This window comes from Pleuronectes platessa, chromosome 14 (assembly GCF_947347685.1).
Source record: "Pleuronectes platessa chromosome 14, fPlePla1.1, whole genome shotgun sequence".
In the NCBI taxonomy this organism is placed as follows: Eukaryota; Metazoa; Chordata; class Actinopteri; order Pleuronectiformes; family Pleuronectidae; genus Pleuronectes; species Pleuronectes platessa.
In genome coordinates, this window is record NC_070639.1 from 834,067 (window position 1) to 856,937 (window position 22,871).

A 22,871-nucleotide genomic window follows, 5' to 3' on the forward strand; every position below is an offset into this window, starting at 1 on the left:
CATATCATTTCTGAAATAGAGGAACCACATAAATCGCGGGAGTTTTTTTTTTTCCAGAGTTCCCATTCTGGAGGGGGTTGTTAAACAGTTAATGACATACAGGAAAAGCAGCACTTTAAACATCTTCAATCTCCTCCTAGAGAGGAACAAACTTATCGATCAGCCTCTTTGATGTTAGGAAAAAGGTGACCAATATCCTGTCCCCTACTCTGTCTCAGACCCCTGGAGTGTAACATCTGTTTTCAAGATCCCTTTCTCAATGTTTACAACCACCACAAATCCCCAGTGCTGTAAAGTCTTTGTTAGGTGACCCAGTCTGTGAGGAAGTCATATAATATCAGTTAGTTGAGCAACACCCTGACTTCTCAGACGACACATCAGTCATCGGACTCATCCGGGATAATGATGAGTCTGCATATAGGCGGGAGGTCGAACAGCTGGTCCTGTGTTGCGGTCGCAACAACCTAGAGCTGAACACGCTTAAAACCGTGGAGATGACAGTGGACTTCAGGAGGAGCCCCCCAGCACTGCACCCCCTCACTATACTCAACAATACTCTGTTAGCTGTGGAATCATTCAGGTTTCTGGGATCCACAATCTCCAGGAGTCTGAAGTGGGAACCCAACATCAACACAATCATCAAGAAGGCCCAGCAGAGGTTGTACTTCCTGCGCCAGCTTAGGAAGCACAACCTACCTCAGGAGCTGCTGATCCTGTTCTACACTGCAGTCATCGAGTCTGTTCTGTGCACATCAATAACTGTCTGGTTTGGATCGGCCACGGAACTAGATAAGAACAGACTCCAACGAACAGTCAGGTCTGCAGGAAAGATCATCGGTGCCAACCTGCCCACCATCCAGGACCTGTACACCTCCAGAGTCAGGAAACGGGCAGGAAAGATCACTGCAGACCCCTCACACCCTGGACACAACCTATTCCATCTCCTCCCCTCCGGGAGGCGCTACAGATCTCTGTTCACTAAAACCTCCAGACACAGAAACAGTTTCTTCCCCCACGCCGTCTCACTCCTGAACAGCCAATCCACCGTGGCACTGTGCAATAACCCTGGTTCTTTATAATAACCAATGTACAAATACTCCTGAAGTTATATTATATTGTAATTAAATTTAATTATATTATTTATTTCACCCTCACTGTACAACTGTAATACTACCATTCAATATTTATCTCTGCACTTCATTTCTTTCTTATTCTTAGACCATCGCATTGTTTGTTTTGTTTTGTGTTGTTATGTGTATTCTATGTAAAAACATTGAGAGCCACTTCACCATGTCAAATTCCTTGTTTGTACAACTTACTTGGCCAATTAAACCTGATTCTGATTCTGATTTGCTCATCTTTCTAAACATCAAAGTAGTTCCTTATATCAATAATTTGCCTGAATAGTAAATTACTATCACACTGTGTCTAGACTAATTAGATTACTGTGACTGGAGTAATCAGATAACGTGTTTAGACTAATCACGTTATAGTATCTAAACTAATCAGGCCAATACACATTCAGTAGTACAGGAGACAGCATGATCAAGGTTACATTGTAATAGATTCAATCAAGATCAATAACCAGGGAAATAACCATAATTATATTATGGTTAACTGTAATATTTCCCTTACAACGGACATGTGGGAATGGAAGCAAGCATGATTAGCTTCCTGCTTAGAGCAACCTATGGTGTCATTCCCTCACCCAAAAACCTACAGCAGTGGCTGAAGGAAAATTCATCCTGCCCACTATGCTCAACTCCAGCTGCCCTCAGGCACATCCTCACTGGTTGTAAATTAAGTCTCTCAAAAATCTTTATTGGACTGTATCGATGCACAGTAACTGTGTCTCATGTTACACCGGGGCATCAGTAGTAATGCCTTGTGGTAGACAGGGGACATTACAAAAGAAAACCCACACAACTCATCTCAAAGCTTCATCACACATGCTCAATGTTTTTAACCCAACTGTGTAAATTACTAGTAACTGAGATAGAGGCAATGTTGAAACTTTTTACTTAAAAATAACCCAAACAACACATAGTCGTATCAGTGGATAAATAGTAGAAGAAAATGTTCTAATTGTACCTGTAAACTAATGTTACATCAATAACTGTCAACTTTAAGATCTCTGACAAATAATAATCTCTCATGTATTCGATAACAACACAGAAGAAATCAGTAGCAGTTCAACCATTTGTGGATGATTCTGAACAGTCTTTCAGATTGATGCTGCCTTAAATGTTTGGTGAGCTTCCTACATGCAGGACACCGTTTATCTCGGCTCATCTTAGCCATGTTAACCATGCATGCTAGGTCGCGTCGAAACAAATAGACAGCCTGTTGCGTGGTGCATGACGTAGTCACATAGGCAGATCCTGGCAGATACATGCAGTTTAGGAACCGATAAGCAGAAACAATTTTTTTTTACGGGTAACCGATATTTTCCATTTTGGATTTGGTTCTAATTTGAAACAGAGTTTCGGTTTGCAACCCTACCAGGTAGTATAACATTGAAGAAGCTAATGAGGGGAAATGGCTGCAGTATGCAGACATGGCATTTGAGACAGAGCAAAGTAGCTGGAAAGCAATCGTTTGCCCTGTGGAGGTTTTCTGCAGGGGTGTCATTGCAACATCCACCATGAGGTTGCTCAAAGATCTGGAGATCCATGGACAACCCTGCGTCAAACCATAAAATGAAACATCACACACTGCAGAACGCTTCAGCCAATGGTACTGGATCAGGTCAAAAGATCCCAACTGGTCCCCAAGTTGTTAGGGACATGCAACCAGATCTGATCAAACTGTGGTGGGCCTGCCTCAGAAGAGGGTGTCTTGTGATAAAAAGGCTGAAACCCCTGATAACTCTAAGGTACACAACTGAAGATATGTCCCTAACATCCGCTGGTGGTCACTCACATCTGATAACATCAACTGGCACCATTAATTAGTGCGGCAAACCGTACCAATTTGTCCTATGTTCTTTGATTTGAAAGCATTTATTATAAAAAGGCTTAGAGGTAATGATGTCTGATCTACTGAGCAGGCCACATGGCTTTCATAGTACCACCATACAAGCCAGTAGCCAGTCATATATATCCATATATAAGTTAAGCCTGTATCATTGATTACGATGAAACACTTGATTACACTCAGTTACTAAGGGAAGTTCTGTCCCTAAGATCCCATGGTGGCAAATAACATCTGCTAACATCTACTGATGGTTGATATCCTAAATCATGAAGACGTACAAGAGACATTCAACATCTTGTCCTATATTCTAAATGAATAGGTCCGTCTCAGGTGAGTCCTGAACCATCCCTAGGCCTATAACAGTTATACTGCTATAGAACTAGAATGCTGGGGGAACTCCCATCATGCAGTGAGTACTGTTTTGAGCAATATATGTTTATTATTCTGTATAAACCTTTTAAAAACACCAGGATTTCTGAGCAAATGTATGAAATTGACCATTAGAACAATTAGCCTGCATTTTTCCTTGGTTCTGATTGGGAGGTGCTTTGTACCTGAGGGTTGTGGTGTTCTGGAGTTTGATGATCCGTGACTTATTCAGGCTGATGGACACCAGGTTGTGCTGAAGTTCTTGCTCAATGGATGTTAGAGAAATGAAGAACGACTCCACATACCTGACATGACAGAGAATGTAGAGCTAAAGATTAGACTGCATGTGAAGGCATTAACTTCTGCATTCCACTTCTCATGACCACTAAGAATACACATGCCAAATGTGAAGTCGACAAGTCGATAAGTGAAATATGCAGACAGACAGACAAGCTCTATTGTTGCTGTAATGTGTTCAGCTGAATTACAGAGATTTTATTTTGAAAAGTTCTTAACTTGGGTCTGAAGATTATATTGATGCTAAATACACTTCCGAAATAGCCAACATGCAATCATAAAAAACTTAAAACTTAAATTGAAGATATCAACCATGGTAAGCACTATTTAATAGCAGAACCTTGTTAATTATGTTAATAACATGGAGGGGAATTATTTATATGGAAAATTTGTAATATTGGCAAACCGCTTGTCAAATAATGTTGATTTTATCATGGTGGCACATTTTACATGTCACTGTTTATAACACATGTTGGATGAGCTGCTTTTTAAATAATCAGTGTCATAAATTAAGAGTATACCACTGAGCACTATACCCAATGACTTAGATTGATTAGAAATGTTACTATGAGAAGTGGTGAAAAGAAGTTATGTTTGGCCTGGCAGTGAAAACAGTGTTAAATGTCACAAGGATTTAATTTGTGGTCTCTACAAAACCAAAACCACCACTATCAATCTAATAGTTGATGAGACATTTTACTCCGGACGAGCATGAAGAACCAGTATACAAGTGGGCTATGGTTTCTAAGCTGTAAAAAAGAGTTCTGAACAAGGAGCAGGAGTGTCAGCGTAAGGAAAACATTTTGAATAAAAAGTGGGCACAAGGACAAATCTGTTATCACAAACAAATAACATACAGATAAAAAAGAAAAACTAATCCAAGAGACTTAATTCCAGCCAGGACCTTGTGTATCCCAGCTGCTTGCAGGCAGAGACACCCAGCCAGTTGTTCCATTCCTCTGAGCAGACTGTCCTCCATGAACCCCCTTTCTGGACCTGCAACACAGAGCTCTTCCCACTTAAACGCACTGACATCCAGACATCAACAGACAGACAGACAGACAGGTAAACAGACAGAGAGAGACATATGAATTACTTGCCAAAAGTCAAGTTTGAATTCCAAACAGGCAAAGTAAGCAACTGTGACGTGTCTACGTGGTTGCCATATTGTAAGGGTGGATTTATTTAGAGATGTGTATTTCACCAAAACTCGCTTAACATTTTTAACTTTGATTTGTTAAAAAACTTAATTAATTGATAGCGCCCATGTCCAATGTGCAAGGAGTGTGTTTCTGCGTGCATTTGGTAAGCTGGTGACAGGATGCGCCTGGGTCAGATGTCCTGGGTGTATTAGCAGCAGGATAACCAGCCATTGTTATTTTTTTTATTAAGTGAGTTAGACAGTTTACAGATACACCTTGTTATAGTGCCCATCCCTTCCTCCCCTCTCTCTTTCTCTCTGTGATTCAAATAGTCAGCCCTGACCAAAACTGTGGTCTTCGCCTTGAATGATGCCATCCTTCTACCTATCCTTGAGACCTTCTATCAAATTTATGAAAGAGGTTTGCTAACCCTTTCTTCTATTTTAGGTGGCTAATTGTTTTGAATAGTTATTAAGCTCTATGACAGGAAAGATACAATTATCTGGATTTGATGTGCTGAGTTCCCTAGTGGTCCTGTTGCAGTGAGCAAGGATTTTTGTTTTCAACTTTCTCTTTTAGTGGGTGTTTTTTCTAATTTTGGGGGAAAAGTCACTAGAACAGCTATTTCTGTTAAATTAAGTGGCGTGGCTATTTATTTTGTATAGTTCACCAGTCTTGTTTAGGTTGGTTGAATATATTTTGATTGCCAATGGTAATAATTAGGGTGTTGGATATTTATATTCTAAAAACACCATCAGCACACAAATTACACTTTAAATTTGTATCATATTTGGCCTTAGATAATTATGGAAGTATTTATCTCTGCTTTTATTGTTTATTGTGTAAGATGCACTTCGTAACATTGCTTTTGGTGCTAAACAATCTAGCTTTATTGTTATAATAATAATAACAAGAAGAAGAAATATGATAGTTTAGGAAAATAGAGTTGTTTTGTATTCTGATACATATTTGCCATGACTAAATGACACTGTTGGGTTTACAAACAGCAGATTCAGTCATCGATAATGCACATCTAGTTCTATGTGTTTAAACTGTATGTGTGTATGTGTGTCTTACCACAGCCGAGCTCATCCTCTCCATTGTCACAGTCCACCTTTCCATCACACTGAGCTGAGGAGCTGATGCACTGAGATGATGAGCCACAACGAAACCTTCCCACACAGCTCAAACCCACTGTAGATACACATAGTGAAGCAGGTCATTAAAAGATACATTTGTTTCGCAATGATTTAAAGACCAATATCAAGTGCATTTCTCATTATGTCGTCGGCACAGTTCAGGATGATTGTAAAACAAGAAGGAAAGAAGAGGAAAGGAACTTTTTATTCACTAATTCTCCATATAAGGACATCCGTTTGTCATTTAGAAAGCAGTGCAAAGATCAGAGAAGTTGAAGTTATCAGAGAGAAAATGTAAAATAGAGAAGAATTTTACAGCAGAAATTGAAGTAATTGAGTCAGAGGTGGAATCCACAAAAGGAACACTTCTCTGTAGCGTGTCCTCCAGAGTGACAATGTTTAAAACATTTTTAAACCTGGGCTGCAATAACCGAGGTGCTGAATGCTGTACCCTTCACAGAGCTGAGGACATTTCTCGATTCGAACATGAACGTAGACTCCACAGAATATTTATATGAATAACAGCGCTGCTCTAGGATCAGGATAAACGCACATTAAAGGGAACATATTATGAAAATTCCACTTTATAGTGATTCTAAACGTTAATTTGGGTATCTGGCATGACTACCGTCCCAAAAACTCTGGAAAAAAACAGGTCAATCTGAGGAGGGCTGTTTTAGACAGGGTATAAAGGGTGCTGTTTTAAGTGATCCTTGTGGTATTTTGACCAAAATATGCTACAGACATTTCATTCTTCCTCTCTCCTCTGACCTGCGCTCACTTACTAACAATAAACACTGATCCCAAGTTATTAGGACGGATGCAGGACTGACGTTTACTTTGTGTTTGTTTGATTCACTTTAGAGTTTGAGATACAAGTTTGAACCTGCTACACAGCACGTGACATGACGTGCTGTCAGGACATCAGGGTTAAAGTGACCGGAACGATCCAGGGTGATCAATTAAAGGCCAATAAACAACTTAACAAAAGCCAAAACTGTTGCATTTCAGCATTCTTATATACTATATTGTAAACTATATCAACTGGTATAGTTGACAATAAAAGATAACGATAAAAGGGTCTCAATTTCATGGTAATTGAATAGAATTAGTAAATTTTATTATTGTCTATTAAATATATTATGCATTTGTAACCCAATTGTGGCCAGGTTACTATCTACTAGGTCCGATGAGGAGCTGAAGGACATAGACTGTAATAACCATAAATGAAAGTACACAAGATATACAACCAGTTAATTTCAAAATGTAACTTTACTAACTTAAAGTGGCAGGTGATAATTAACAAGCATTTGAAAAAACTATTTGTATGAAAAATTGGGCCCTTAAAGTATTTTTCCTGTTATCAGTCTTGTTGTGTTTTGTCAAATCACTTTGGTCTGTAGATAACAGTCACTGTTCCTGTGACAGTTCCTTAAAAGAGCATGTACCCTTTATGAGTGTATGTAGCAGTCCGGGTGACTAGAAAGGTTGTTCTCACTCTGTCCATAAGACCTGACCGAGTTGGGACATGGTCAAACTATCAATTCTGAGTCGATGCTCTCCCACTAATAGCTAAAACTTTAAATTCTAAGAAACTGACTTCTCACTAATTCTTGAAGAATAATCCTTGATGTGTATTTTAACCCTTTATTGTTACTGGGTTACACATTTAGTTAAAAGGGTGAGTGTTTAGATATTTCAGGTGGGCCTTCATCATTTGTGGATACGCATTGGTCTGTGGAAGTTCTATATTTGTTCATACCCAATTTGGGTACGAAATTATTGATGAATTCCAGATTTGTGCGTCAAACATTCGTATGCAAGGTTTTAAGCACAGATGTGTGCGTACGCACTGTTTGTGAATGAGACCAATTGTGATCGTGAAAATAAAACTGTAGCACAGGGTTCAGTAATTGTGGACAACCACAAGTTACTTTTTTTTTTCACTGCTCAGTGAGGGACAGCATTATTTCATAAGTGGTGGCAATGCAGGAACCTGGTAAGGGCAGAGGATGTCACACCTTGTTAAAGCCCTATGAAACAAATTTTGATTTGTGAATATGGGCTATGCAAATAAAATTTGATTGATGGATTTATATATTATACAGATGTTTTGTTTAAAACTTATTTTTGAATATTGTATTAGTGTCATTTTTCCATGAAGTAATGGGACTGAAGCTGGAATAATACTCATAAAGGAAGACTGAACAATGACAATGACAACTTAATTTAGAGTTTACTCAAAGGACTCTTGTTTCTGCCTTAGGAAGTATTTTTATAAGCAGATTAATTCAACAAAATATTTGTGAATAGTTGTTGTTAGAAGCTACAAAGACAAATTGATTGGGAATTCAATGCACCATGTACAACCCTAACTGGAATATTTTTATTTTCATTTTGGTGCTGAAGATAGCATCAGAGAAATGCTTCCTGTATGTGTTATAAATGTGGTGTGAACATCCAGTAAATCTGGCAATAGGTTCCTCCACATAAGATATTGTGAAATATGTGGTTGCAGACTGCTTCAAGCACGTTTTAAAATCCTCCTTTATGCTGCCATGCAAAATTACAATAGGCCTCGGGCCAGACCATTTTTATTATTCTCATCCTAAATTTCTCAATTTCTTTTTGTATAGTAAGGTTGTATGAACATAAAAAGGCAGATTAAACAAATGCTCCCAACTTCAGAGAAGTGTGTAAATTACCTCTGTACGTGATGAATGCCAGCTGTGCGTATTTGAGCGAACACGAGGATAGGAAATCATTTTAGATGTTATTTCCTAGTTATATATTATGTCCGTATAAAAGGCAACATTTCCTGCCTCATTTTTCAGGAAGTGTTTACTACAAAACAGAAACAAGACCTTAACACAATCAGAGATTGAAGTCCTTCTTTAAGCGATACACAGAGTAAAGTATTACAATTTTAGCAACATCAGTAGTGGTTGGGTGAATTTGGGTAATCTGGGAAATTTTTTGCAATTTTTAATTTTGTGAATTATTTTGCAGAAAAAAAAATGGTAATATTGAGCTCAGCATTAATAAAGGAAGGTGATTTATGCTTTTTTAAAAGCATAATATTGTCCCAGATAACAAAGTTACCTGTCACAAATTAAGGCATTTTTTTCCCATAAAGAACAGAGATTTACTTCAATTGTATTTGATTTGGCTGCAATGCTGTTATTGTTACTATTCAAATCTACTGTAATCAAATCGACCATCAGCTCTGTTATCCACCAACCTCTGTCTGTATTATTGAGGGTCATGATAGAGTAATGTCATGAAATCTTCCTCCTGTCCTTTAGAAGTTTGACCCACTAGATTTTTAAAAGAGTTCTTTGTGCTTTTATCATTAGATATAACATTATTTAATAAATCATTATCCTTTGGAGTTTTTCCTCAAAATTGTTGATCAATTGTTGTACCACCTTTACCTAACAAAGCTAACATTGACACTCAAAATCCTAATAATTTTAGACCCTTTTCTAAATTACTGTCTTAAATGACTTTGTTTTACCATTATGGTGCTGCAGAGGATCTTTGCTGCGTCTGATACATTACATTTAGCTGATGGTTTTATCTAAAGTGACTTACAATAAGTGCATTCAACCATAAGGGTACAAACCTAGTCCAACAAGAATCAAGAAAGTACAATGTTCTTCAAGAAAGATACAAATGATCAGAGCATTTTAATTGATCGACTTGAAAAATGGATGGGTGTGAAAGGGACAATGCAAGACTGGTTGAAGTCTTATCTGTGTAGTAGAACCTTCTCGATTTTATTTGGTACTGTTTTCTCAAGCCAGGCAAATATTACCTGTGGCATTTTTTATGGGTCTCTTCTTGGCTTTTTACAGTTTTCAATACAAATCCAACCATGGCGTCATTTTTTATGCAGATGATTCACAATTGAAGCTAAGCCAAAGTTCAGTCACGAAGACGGTCTTCTTGTGCATGCCAATTAAATCACTGGCACAGTTCCCGCTCTAACTAGGCTCCACCAGCTCGTCCTTTTTTCATCTAATCACACCCTGACCTGCTCACCTTGAGCCAATTTTGACAGAATTTTTGCTTCTTCTTAAGAGAGGGGGGATTTACAAAGGCTCTGAATGGGCCAATTTGGGAGATAACCAATAACAAATGTATAATCCCAAGTTTTATTTTCAGTCTATAAATCATATAAATACCTCTGTCGGAAGACTCTCATACACCCTAGAACCTTTCACAGTAAATATTGAAAATGAAAGAAACATCAATAAGAGCAACAGAGGGATCCATCTCTCAGGACAGATGTGGCCTGTGCCAATTCAGCTGATTAAAAATATATATTAAAACCAAGTGGTGCATTAATTTTGCTTGCTCTCCGTGGTTCTATGCTGCATCTGTACTTCGGCATCAGTTCCTCTTAGAGTCTGTCACCGTCTGACCTGTTGATCTTTATCCGCTTGGGTTGAATTGTGTTAAATCATGAAGGCTGTGCAAGATACTGCCCAATTGGTCATCTTTTGGCAGGATGTGGAAGGGTGGCAGGTGAAGTGGACGACAAGTGGGCTCACTTAGAGCCTGTGGTGACCTTGAGTAACCTTCTCTCATAGACTCCATGAGGGCTGATGCATATCCAGTGGGAAGGAATTTTTTTTTAGATCACATTCAGGGATATTATAATTGACTCATGTACATCATAGTTAGGGACTGACTGAGGGGGCTAACAGTATGATGGCTTCTCCTTTAAAGGCCCGACTACCCAGTCACCTTTGTGGAACCTTGGGTAGCGAACTGCATATCCCACCTCACCATCACTGGTGCAAGTAACCTCTCAGCTGCCATTACTTTTAAAATGCAGGGCTGCAAAGAGAAGCCTGAAGAAATTTTGGTTATACAATTCAAAAGCTGTACAAAAAACTACGCCATTAACTATCCCAGTTGATTAAATTAAGTACACCTGCTAATTTTAATACAACTGTCCTGCAATATCTATTGGACAGACCAGTCAGGTGAATCTCTAAATTCGAACTTGAGTCTCACATTTTCCCATTTGAAACCCAAGCTGATGGATTTCAGAGTCGGCCTAAATGTGTTTTTCCCAAACAATGTTGTGGTGAAAAGGCATTGAGGGAGATCAAACCATTTCCGTTTGTAATTATTGGCTTTTGCATCTATCTTCATGGCTGTTGTTGAGGTGATATCATACCACTTCAGGGGCTATATGAGATGTTGGTACAAGTAAACTGATAACACTAGACCTAGATTTTTTCTTGGAAGGAAACTTTGGTCAATCTTGCTCAGGCTGTCCGTGAGCTGGGATGTAACAGAGGCAGCCACGTGCTTGTTTGAAAGGGCGGCTGTGGCTGAGGGGTAGAGCGGTCATCCTCCAACCAGAAGGCCTGCAGTACTATTCCCAGTCTTCCCCATCTGCATTCAGAAGTGTCCAAGATGCTGAACACCGAATTGCCCCTCATAGAACAAAAACTGCTGCTAATAGATACACTGCATGAATGTGTGTGTGAACGGGTGTATGGCAAACTGTAATGTAAAGCACTGCGTGGTCATCAAGACTAGAAAAGCACTATATAAATACAAACCATTTACCATATACAGGTGCAATTTGTAATGCCTTCCAAGGCTTGGCCCACCAAGACCAGGATTTTCTAACCATGAACAGCCAAAGAAATGACTTCTTTCCGGATTGAGAGACTGCGTGACTTGGTTGGTGTACTGGGCCCATATAAGCAGTTCATCCAGCCTGTTCAGCCATTGGCTTCTGAACTGCCGGTATGAAGCAAAGAGTTTCAAATTTGATCAGCCTCATCTTGGCTGTTTAGAGCCAGCCTGAGGTGGACATTACCATTTTTGGATAAAAGGTAGGACCTGGGTCGAACCTCTGACTTCCAACTTGAGGAGCTGAAACATGCCCACCTACACCGGCTAGTGACCACAGCTCCCAACTGCGTTGTGAACTAGCTGCTAATACTATTAGCTTTGATAATCTGATGTGAAAAGCCAGTGGTCACATGTCCACATAGTTCAGAGTTGTAGCTTAAGTTAGTGTGGGAGCTGACACTAAATCGTGTGTAACATATTTTGTAAGTGATGTGCTTGCAAAAAACTGCACTTTGAGGAAACAGAATACATCTCAATCAATCAATCAATCAAATTGTATTTGTATAGCCCATATACACAAATTACAATTCATCTCATAGGGCTTTAACAGGGTGTGACATCCTCTGTCCTTAACCCTCAGCAAGAGTAAGGAAAAAGGGTAAAAATATGTAGAAACCTCAGAGAGAGCCACATGTGAGGGATCCCTCTCCCAGGACGGACAGAAGTGCAATAGATGCCACGTGCAGGAGAACATCATCAATAATCAAAGTCTCTAGCAGCATTTGATGAGGGTAGACATCCCGAAGGACAACCCCAACATGACATGCCAAGCAGTCCCGCTGCAAGCACAGTCCATGCTCAGCAACCATCTAGACCACGATCCACCATCCAGACCAGACGCCACTCCAGTCCTCAGTCACTGTCCACCGCCGACCACCAGGACCCATCAGAAGCCACCACCGCGGCCCTGGTCCACGGCCCGTGCCCAATGCCAACGCGACACAGGGTCCGCCACCAGCACCACGATCAGCCCACATGACTCAGAATCCGCCACAATGGATCCACCACCGCGACCCCCGGTGCACGATCCACAAACCGCAATCCATGGTGCGGCTACAGAGGCCCTGGATCTGCGGGTGATAAAGCAAAGGGATTCCGGGGAAGGGGGATAGGGATGGAGAAGAGGAAGGAGAAGCTGGAAAGAGAAGCTCCGTGTGTCATGTGTCATAAAATAGAACAAGTAACGTTCTGGCGCACTAATTAGCTCTAACTATAAGCTTTATCAAAAAGGAAGGTTTTGAGTCTACTCTTAAATGAAAAGATGGTGACTGCCTCCCGAACTGAAAGTGGTAGATTATTCCACAGCCGAGGGGCTTGATGGCTAAAAGCTCTGGCTCCTACTCTACTTTTAGAGAATTTAGGGACGACAAGTAGGCCTAAATTCTGGGAGCGGAGTGCTCTAGCAGGTTTATAAGGTACTAACAGCTCTTTAAGGTAAAAAGGCGCCATATTATTAAGGGCCTTGAAGGTGAGGAGGAGAATTTTAAATTCTATTCTAGATTTAACTGGAAGCCAGTGTAGCGACGCTAATACTGGAGAAATGTGCTCTCTTCTCTTTGTTCTCGTCAGGACACGCGCTGCAGCATTTTGGACAAGCTGTAGAGTCTTTAACGACTTACTGCTGGAGCCAGATAATAATGAATTACAATAGTCCAGTCTCGATGTAACAAAGGCGTGGACTAGTTTTTCTGCATCTTTTTGGGAAAGGACATGTCTAATTTTTGAAATATTATTGGAAAAAAGCGGTCCTAGAAATTTGTTTTAAGTGACTATTAAAGGATAAATCAGGATCGAAGATCACTCCCAAGTTCCTGACTGTTTCATTGGAAGCAAGGGCAATGTCGTCTAGCGCAGCTATATCATTAGATAATGCATCACTAAGGTGTTTGGGGCCAAGTATTATAACCTCTGTTTTGTCTGAGTTTATCAAGACAAACAAACAGTAAAAGTGTCGGTGTAAAAACTTTCTCCAGTGACTGATACCGACAGAATCACAGTAGATGTGAGAGAAGTGAGTGAACAGGGTGTAAACACAGGTCCTGTTTTCCTCCGGTGATTCTCTCACTTGTTTGGCGAGTCTGATCTGCCAATCAAACCAACCCAAACAGCCCCGAAATATACAACTTTTTAAAAGGGACATATTATGCCCATTTCACCACAGTTGATATGGTTCCTTGCGGTCTTAATGAAATGTCTTTAAAAAAATTTGGTCAAAATACCACAAGGATAATTTAAAACAGCACCCTTTTTACCCTGTCTAAAACAGCCCTCCTCAGATTGACCTGTTTTGAGTGCCCCGCCCCAACCCCTCTCACCGCCCCGCCCCCCCTCTCACCAACAACCCACCCCCCCTCTCACCCCAGACACACACACATCCAGTTTCACGTCTTAAATCTCCCCTTAGCATAATTAAGGTTGTTAAAATCATTTTAAGTCACTGTCCTACACATATATTTCTGTATCTGTTTGTTGTGTTTCTTCATTGAAGCTACAATTTTCAAACTACTAAACCTTCTGATAGAGATGAACATTATATAAATACATGCATTAGATATGTGTGTAAACAGTATATAATTGTACGTGTATATTTATTCATACAGGGCGAAATGGACTTAAAATCCCGGGTATGAATTTATTTTAAAGCGACAAACAGAGGCGGCAATGAGCTGCTGGTGACCGTCACCGGTGTGCAGCTCGGGGTGCGTGGAGCAAATCTGTACGGGCCACAAAAGTTATAAGGCGCAGCTCTCTCCCCCCCCCCCTCTCCTCCTCCTCCTCCGCTTCGCCGCCCGGGCATCACAGGAGAGGCTGTCCGTTGAGCGAGCGCCCAAGCATGGGTACAATGCAGCCGGAGACCGGGTGGGGGGGGGTCCTGGAACACGTTCCGGTGCTATTTTCTAACAAAGCTCCACAAACATCTGTTTTAAGTTATACCTGCTGTTTCAACCCGGGGCAACACACACAAGCTACGACTCCGAGAGCATTGTTCCTCCACTCCAGACCCGAAATGGGATCTCTCCCCCCACCTCCCAGTCCGATGCTTCCCGGCCGGGGTTCCACATGCAATACTGCTGTAAATACGTTCACAAGTAGCCATTCCAGAAAGTGCTGCAACTTTAAACACAAACTAGCAGCAAGCTAGCGTTAGCTCGCTGCTGCTAACCGTAGCGGGACACACACAGGGGACACACAGGCTGGAGATTTGTCACAGATCGATAATGATCAAGGATGATAATGAGACATACCCTGCAGAAGTGGGGAACCCTGAACCGGTGAGACGTGTCCGGCTGTCAGGTGTGTGAAGTCAGCGGGAGCACCGCCAGCCTCGCAGTGAGCCGCCCGGGTACAGCCAGGATCCAACCTCCCACCGAGCAGCCGTCTGCCCGCTGCCACTGCCGAAGACGCCGGCCGGCAAGCCGGGCACTCATTGCTATGAGGCTAACGCCACCTAGCTTACACGCCACCGTCAATTACCGAAACAAAACAACAGCTTTTCTAGTTGAAGACACTCACTGGGACACGAAACACGCACAGTCAACTCTCCCCTGTCCGTGGGGAGATCAGTCAGGCGGCTGCTGCTAACCGTAAACAAACACCTATAGGTCCACCAGAAGCGAGCCGCTGACATGGAGCCAGCAACCCGACGACATCACCTAGCGAGCCCGAGCTGAGGAGGGGGCTTTGGCTTGTGATTTACCGCGACCGCAGGCTCGGCTTCTCGGCCAGATCTCCGCTGCTTCCCGGGTGGGCTGCCACATGCAATACTGCTGTAACACCGTGCACAAGCAGCCATTCCAGAAAGTGCTGCAACTTTAAACACAAACTAACAGCAAGCTAGCGTTAGCTCCCTGCTGCTAACCATAAACAAACACCAACACGTCCCCCAGAAGTGAGCCGCTGACATGGAGCCAGCGAGCCCGAGCTGAGGAGGGGGCTGTGGCTCTAACTTACCCCGACCGCAGGCTCTGTTTCCTCCGCTCCCCGGCTGGTTAGCGTCCCCCCTCTGCTAGCTCCCCAGCTAACACCCGCCGCCTTGAGTTGAGCAGAGTGCTGTGGCTCGTAATTTACCCTGGTCTCCTCCTCCGCCAGATCTCCGCCTCCTCAATTCTGGTCGTATTCCCATTCGACGCACTCTATCGTATAGTTTCTGACATAGAGGAACAACAACAAATCGCGGGAGTTGTTTTTTTCCAGAGTTTTTGGGACGGTAGACATGCCAGATAGCCAAATTAACCTGTAGAAGCACTATCGAATAAATTGCGAGGTGTTTTTCAGATTGGACCACCAGATCTCTGATAAAAACGTCAGTATCTATCGATGAGACCATAATTTTCCTTTTTATAAAGTATTTCATCTGAGAAATGGGCGTTTTTTGAATGATAGTCTATAGAGCCAGAGTTTTCTTGGAGCCAGTTGAGCCAGCCCCGCTTGATCTCCGGTGGTATAACACTTAAGCACTTCACATAGGCTTCTTCGTTTGGAGCTAGAAGCTACATGCTTCAAGCTCCATGGTTGTGTAGCAGATGTTGTTGAAGTAGTCCTCTACTAAACTTTTACATGCTGGTATATGGAAGAATTTGAGAGCGCATGTGAAGAGTTGGTGGGTGATGAGTTGATGGATTCCAAAGAATCATGGAGAACCTCATAAAAGATCGAGATGCTGTGGTTTGTCTGGATGATCTGCTTGTCACAGGAAAAACTGTACAAAATGCTGCAGATGTTGAAAGAGTAGTGTCCAAGTGTGAGTTTGGAAAAAAACTGATTGACCGCTCGGGTCTTGATGATGTTTTCCTACACGTGGCATCTATTGCACTTCTGTCCGTCCTGGGAGAGGGATCCCTCACATGTGGCTCTCTCTGAGGTTTCTACGTATTTTTACCCTGTTAAAAGGGTTTTTAGTAGTTTTTCCTTACTCTTGCTGAGGGTTATGGACAGAGGATGTCACACCATGTTAAAGCCCTATGAGACGAATTGTGATTTGTGAATATGGGCTATACAAATACAATTTGATTGATTGATTGATTGGGTCATGTGTTGAACAGCCAGGGCATCCATCCATCGCCAGATAAAGTCAGAGCAATCAAAGCGACATTCAGCCCCACCTTTGTTAAAGAGTGGGGCATTGCATTGGTGAGTAGAAGTCCAGAGCAAAAAGTGAAAAGATCCTGGTGAACTATGATCGATACCTACCCCTCACTCTGGCTTGTGATTTGCTGCCATATTGCATTAGAGCCGTTATTAAGCATAAAATAGCAACAGGGGAGGAGTGCCCCATTGCTTTCAAGTTACATACGCTATCACCTGCTGAAAAGAAATATTCTCAGATCAAAAAAGAAGGATTGGCCCTGGTTTTTGGAGTTTAAAAGTTTCACCAGTACATGTGGGGGAGAAAATTGAATTTCAAAGTTGAGGGAGATTGCGTCCTTTGGGGTAACAGGGTAGTTATACCTGAGAAATGGAGAAAGACTGTTTTGAAATATCTACACTATGGACACCAGGGGATTGGGAAAATGAAGGCCCTTGCACGCAAGTACATCTAATGGCCTAAAATAGATGCAGATGTTGACTTCCAGAACATATTGTCTATGGAACGCAGTTCACGTCTAGTGAGTTCAAAGACTTCATGCAGCAGAATAAAATTGTTCATTCCACAATCGCTCCTGGCCACCCAGCCACTAACGGCCTTGCAGAAAGGTACGTACAAACATTCCAACGGGGAATGAAAAAGCTTGCACACGACTCATGGATGTAGAGGACAAGGTCTCCTTTTTGATGCAGTATCACAATACTCCAAACTATACTACTGGTCAGTTCCCTGTTGACCTATTCCTTAACAGACATGTGCTTTATCCGCCCGGATACAGTCGCTATTCGTCGGAAATAGTACCTGCAAAAGTTCTGCCATGATCAGCTAGCTTCTGACAGATTTCACCGGTGTCCTTCAAAGTCTAGGGAATAGATATAGCCATCACTTACAAGTTACATTATTATAATTGGCGGCAGTGGACAATGACTGTGGACTATAGTGGCATTCGATCTTGATGGTGGATCATGATCTTGCTGGCTGCTGACCATAGACTATGATTGCAGCAGGACTGCTTGATATATATTACACTTGACATCTATTGCACTTCTGTCCGTCCTGGGAGAGGGATCCCTCACATGTGGCTCTCTCTGAGGTTTCTACATTCTATTTACCCTGGGGTCTTGTCTGCGCTTTTTGCTCCAATTCTCTCTCGTTTTTGCTCATCAGCCCCGCATGTATGATACTGACCGTGTTAAGATGGCTTTTGTTGTGAGTCTCCTCTCGTGTCGGGCAGCGCAGTGGGCCCCGGCGCAGTGGGCCACGGCGCTGTGGAAACGAGACTCTCGATAGAATTTTTCATTTAAAGCGGAGATGAAAAAGGTTTTTGATCACCAATTTCGGGGCAAGGAGGCAGGCAATTGCTTGCTTCGCCCCGACAGTGGACAAGCTCGTTGGCGGATTACGCTGTTGAGTTCAGCTTTCCTGCCGCGGAGAGCGGCTGGGATTCGCTCGCGCTGCAGAGCATTTTTTCTCACGGCCTAGGGGATGACATTAAAGATGAGTTTGCAGCTAAAAATGACTGAATCCCTAGATAACCGCCTTAGATAGAGAAAGCGAGAGCGATCAGGACGCCAGCAGACCCCAGCTTCACTTCCCCGCACCTAATTCAATACACCTCCACCGAAAATCTGAAGGTCTGGGCCACTCACGCCGCCATGCCCCCCTGCCCTGGAGCGGACTGTTGACAGTGCACCTCAATCGCGTCGCTTAGGGTGGGGGGGGGGGGGGGGGGGGGGGGCCTGGCGGTTCTGAGGGTACAGCTGGCAGGTCAGGGGTAAGTTGGGTGCCACCTAGTGTCAAAACTGAGAAGTACAATACAGTGGGCCATAGTCCATTACATTACAATTCATTTAGCTGACGCTTTTATCCAAAGCGATTTACAATCAGTGCATTCAAGGGTAGGGGAGAGCGGGGTAATGTGAGACATCGGGTAATGTGAGTCACCCCCTGTATCTAGGCAACAGAACACATGTGGTCATGTGATCATTATGTTTTCAAGCCACTCCCATTCCACCCTTGCCATGAAGGAGAAGTTGGTGCTGGTGCTGTGGTTAGAATGTTTTTTCACAAAGTAAATCTTCTTGCTTTGAACTTAATCAACTGTTGTGTACAAAAAAATTGATCCAGGTAGAAAAACTTATCATACATGTTGATGAACTTCGAAACATATAAAACCATGTGATGGATGCTATCTGAAGATTAGCCTGAATTGCTAAGAGATGTTGTTTTTTTCTAAAATGATGGCTGTGGGGTAAAGTGAGACAAATGCTCTGGGGTAAAGTGAGACATGTAGCACAACTTAAGTTTAGTCTTAAACATATTTTAGTGTAATATTACATTACATACGTTTTATTTTTAATGCAATAAACATTGTAGAAAAGCCATCATGCCAAGAAACTACACCAGGAAGACAACCTGGGGCCAAGCACCCCTCCCAGAGATGGAGAGTGTAGCCGCTGAGGTCATGCAAGGAAAGAAGTCCTTAAGAAAAGCTGGAAGGGATAGAAATATTGACAAGACAACCCTCAAAAGATTCATAAAGAAAAAAGAGAAAGGGGACGTAAAATCAGTAGCCTGGGGTGCAGTAGCTGAGGTAAAGAGAACATTCACAGATGAGATGGAGGAGGAGCTTGCCAAACACTTGAAACAACTAGCTGACCAGTTCCATGGCCTTGCTCCAGTTAAGTGCCGTGAACTGGCATTTGAATACGCAGAGAAAAACAATATCCCTGTCCCTGCCAATTGGACAGAGAAACAATGTGCAGGTAAGCTAGGGTGTGCAAGAGATCACATGTATAAAAAATAATCATAAATGTGCTTAATTTACCTATTACAACATATGTTGTTATGGTAGTTTTAAAGTGGAAAAAGTAGGTGGATCACTTTACCCCCTTGATTTCTCTGGTCTGTCTCCCTTTACCCCTAAGCTGGGGTAAAGTGAGAAACAAGACCACTTTTTAAAAAACAATCATATTTTAACTGCCCTTTGTCCTGAAGACATTCTGATCATTTCCATTGCTAAGAAACATCCTGAATTAATGGGAAATGTGTACATTTTACTGATATATAATTTTAGCTCACCTAGAGGGGAGCAAATGTAAAAAATGTCTCACATTACCCCGCTCTCCCCTACCCGAGGGTACAAACCCAGAACAACAAGAATCAAGAAAGTACAATTTCTTCAAAAAAAGAGCAAAACTACAAAGTGCTATAAGTAAGTGCCATTTAAGTGCTACCAAATTGTTAGTTTAAAAAAAAAGAAAGTATATATATATTTTTTTTTAGGCAGGCCAATTTAAAATGGATGGCGGGCCGCAGATGGCCCGCGGTCCGTAGTTTGGACACCGTAGTTTGGATAAAAGTGCCAGCTAAATGAAAGGTAATGTGAAGGACTATGGCCCACTGTATTGGTGCTGTCCCTCAGAACGCAGCCACGCCCCCCCAACTGTCAACAGTCCGCTCCAGGGCAGGGGGGCGTGGCGCTGTGAGTGGCCCGGACCTTCGTATTTTTTTCTATATGTGGCCCTCGGGATAAAAAGTTTGGACACCCCTGCTCTAGATCAATGGCTTCTCAGACCAAAACAAAGGTTTCTTTGGCAACAACTCCAATTTCCCCTCTGCCCTACCTGTCTTATACCTACTGCAGAAAGCAATATCACCATTGACAAACAAATTAGTAATACCTGTAACAGAGGTTAAGCTAACAATAATATGAGGATAAATTATGTAGGAAAAAAGCCACTGCAGTGGGTCAAGTGGCAGCTCTTTAGTTTATAGGAATCCATATATGGTTTTATGTAGGGATGCACCGATATGGAAATTCTTGGCCGATACCGATATTTAAAATAACAATCTGGCCGATAGCCGATACCGATATTTGTTTATTTTCTTTTTGTTGTTACTCATTCACCCTTTTGTGCCAGAAAAATAATTAAATCATTATTTAGAAAGCACTATTTAAAAAAATGTCAGCCCTTCATCACTCTTATCTTTTAATGAGCACAGATTGGATCAGATTTATGAAACAATCTTTGATGTAACTAAACTTTATTTAACAGAGACATATTATGCCCATTTTACCGCAAGTTGAAATGGTTCCTTGGGATCTTAATGAAATGTTTAACATATTTTGGTCAAAATACCACAAGGGTAATTTAAAACAGTACCTTTTTACCCTGTCTAAAACAGCCCTGTTAAAGTATCATTATAGAGAACGCTCTTCTCATTGATTTACGGTAGCAGTATTGCCCGTTTATTAGATGTGTTACGGCTTCCGTGTGTATTACGTATGTTGTCAATTCCCTTGTTACCTGTGCATGAGACGGATGAATAGAGCCGGTGCACATGAGAATAAAGTACTTAAACAGACGCTACGCTCATACTTTTTACGCCAAGTTACACTGCGTGAGTCAAGATAACTTATCAAGCCCTCCTCAGTTTTACCTGTTTTGAGTGTCGGGCAGAAATCACATCGCGTCAACACCCACCGTGGCCCTTCGCGATGCTTGTTTTAATTAAACAGTCGGATTCCCCTGGTCCGCACCAGTTCTCAGTCAGCTGCTAGGCGCCAGCCGAGGCGCACCGCAGGGTGCCCCCCCCGCGCGAGCAGAGGGTTCTCCCAGCGGTCGCCGTAGCTGAGGTGATCCGCCAGAAGGGCACGACACGCGTCCAGAGTGGCCGCAGCTGACCGCATACCCGGTCCCCTCCAACGACCCGCCTTCCGCGCCGGCGATGGACACCGCCCCGCGGTACAAGAGAAAGAAAGCCCCCCCACCAGTGACGCCGTGAGGTGCCACCAGATGAGGACCTCCCGGTGCCGCACACTGAGCCTCCGGCGGCGCAGAGAGGAGGGCGACGGAGGGACTGCTCCCCCAGCCGCGGCACGTGCTCAGCGGTTTTACCACAAATATGAACATCGGCCAATGATATCGGTGAAAGTCAAGTTTATTACCGATAAGCCGATATCAGTAAACGAGGCGAATATCGGCCGCTACCGATGTTCGGCCGATAAATCGGTGCATCCCTAGTTTTATGTCATGTCTTTGTGCTCATTTTACTTTAAAAACGTTAAATAAATTCTGAAAGGTTGATTTTGCCAGAGTGCTTCTGGGCTCCCACTTTCCCAATGCTGTGTGGGTGGTCACAGTTTTGTTTCTATAAATGAGAAGAGACCTAACAGTTTCACAGAGACTCAGATGCACTAACATGCACAAAGAACAGAGGAAGTTTGAAGTACCATCAGTGAGTTTATATATGAGTGTGAATGGGTCTATGTTTGATTAAACAATAAAAGTGCAACCTACATGCAGTATAAACATTTACCAATTAGTCGAGGGGTCTACATGTCTTGAATAATTTAGTCATATACAAAGTAGCCTTTAGGAGCATGCTGGATTTTAAGAGACCAATGAAAGAACAGAGTTTCCTTGGTACTAGGACCAAGGACAAGATTGAGTTAAAAGCAAAGCAAAAAAAAAAAAAGAGAAGAATCCAGATCACATGGCTGTTTGTGTGTGTGAGTGTGTTTGTAGGCGGAACATAAATTGTATAAAATGTAAGGAGTGCATCATAAATTGATGGAGTAAAGGCAGCCCTTGCTCCAGTGGCTCCATTGTTGCTCAATGTCCAGAGTTTGTTGCTCAATGTCCAGAGTTCACACAACACTGAGCTCCTTACCTCCGAGGCCAATGCTGAGAGCGAGAGCGACCACCAAGATGAGGCATGAAGCAATAAGCAGCTCAAAACGATGGGCCAAGAGTCTGTTCTTCCAGTTTTCTTGCATGTCATCTTCTGCTGAGACAAAATAGAGCAATACATCACGTGTTTCACTAATCAGGAAAAAAGGTGATTTCAGAGAAAGCTGATAAATAAAAATCAATACAATTTGGCATTTTTCCTCAAGAATACTACATCATTGAGAAGATTATCAAACAACCCATTGTACCTGTTATCAATTGTTACTCAAACAGGAGGAAAATGTAAATTTGTTGAAGACTGCATTTGGTACGCAGTATGCAATCAATCATATAGGGATTAACAAATTGTGACATAATCTACACTTAACCCTCAACAAGAGATTGGAAAAACTTCCAGAAAAACTCTGAGAGAAAACTGCAAGTGAGGAATCTCATAGGACTGACAGATATGTAATATAAATGTTAACACATCAACATCAACAAAATTAACATATTTACAAAGTTC

General features: G+C 42.2%; 1 protein-coding gene across 1 annotated transcript in view; it reads right to left on the reverse strand.

Moving 5' to 3' along the window:
* tmprss3a (transmembrane serine protease 3a) overlaps positions 1 to 22,871 on the reverse strand; it is a 59,728-nt gene that overhangs the window by 24,007 nt on the left and 12,850 nt on the right. Inside the window, exons 4-7 of the mRNA XM_053440261.1 lie at positions 22,347 to 22,460; positions 5,862 to 5,978; positions 4,547 to 4,670; positions 3,531 to 3,650 (exon numbers count right to left, since the gene is read on the reverse strand). Coding sequence (XP_053296236.1) covers positions 3,531 to 3,650; positions 4,547 to 4,670; positions 5,862 to 5,978; positions 22,347 to 22,460 — 475 coding nt within the window. The remainder of the gene's footprint in view (positions 1 to 3,530; positions 3,651 to 4,546; positions 4,671 to 5,861; positions 5,979 to 22,346; positions 22,461 to 22,871) is intronic.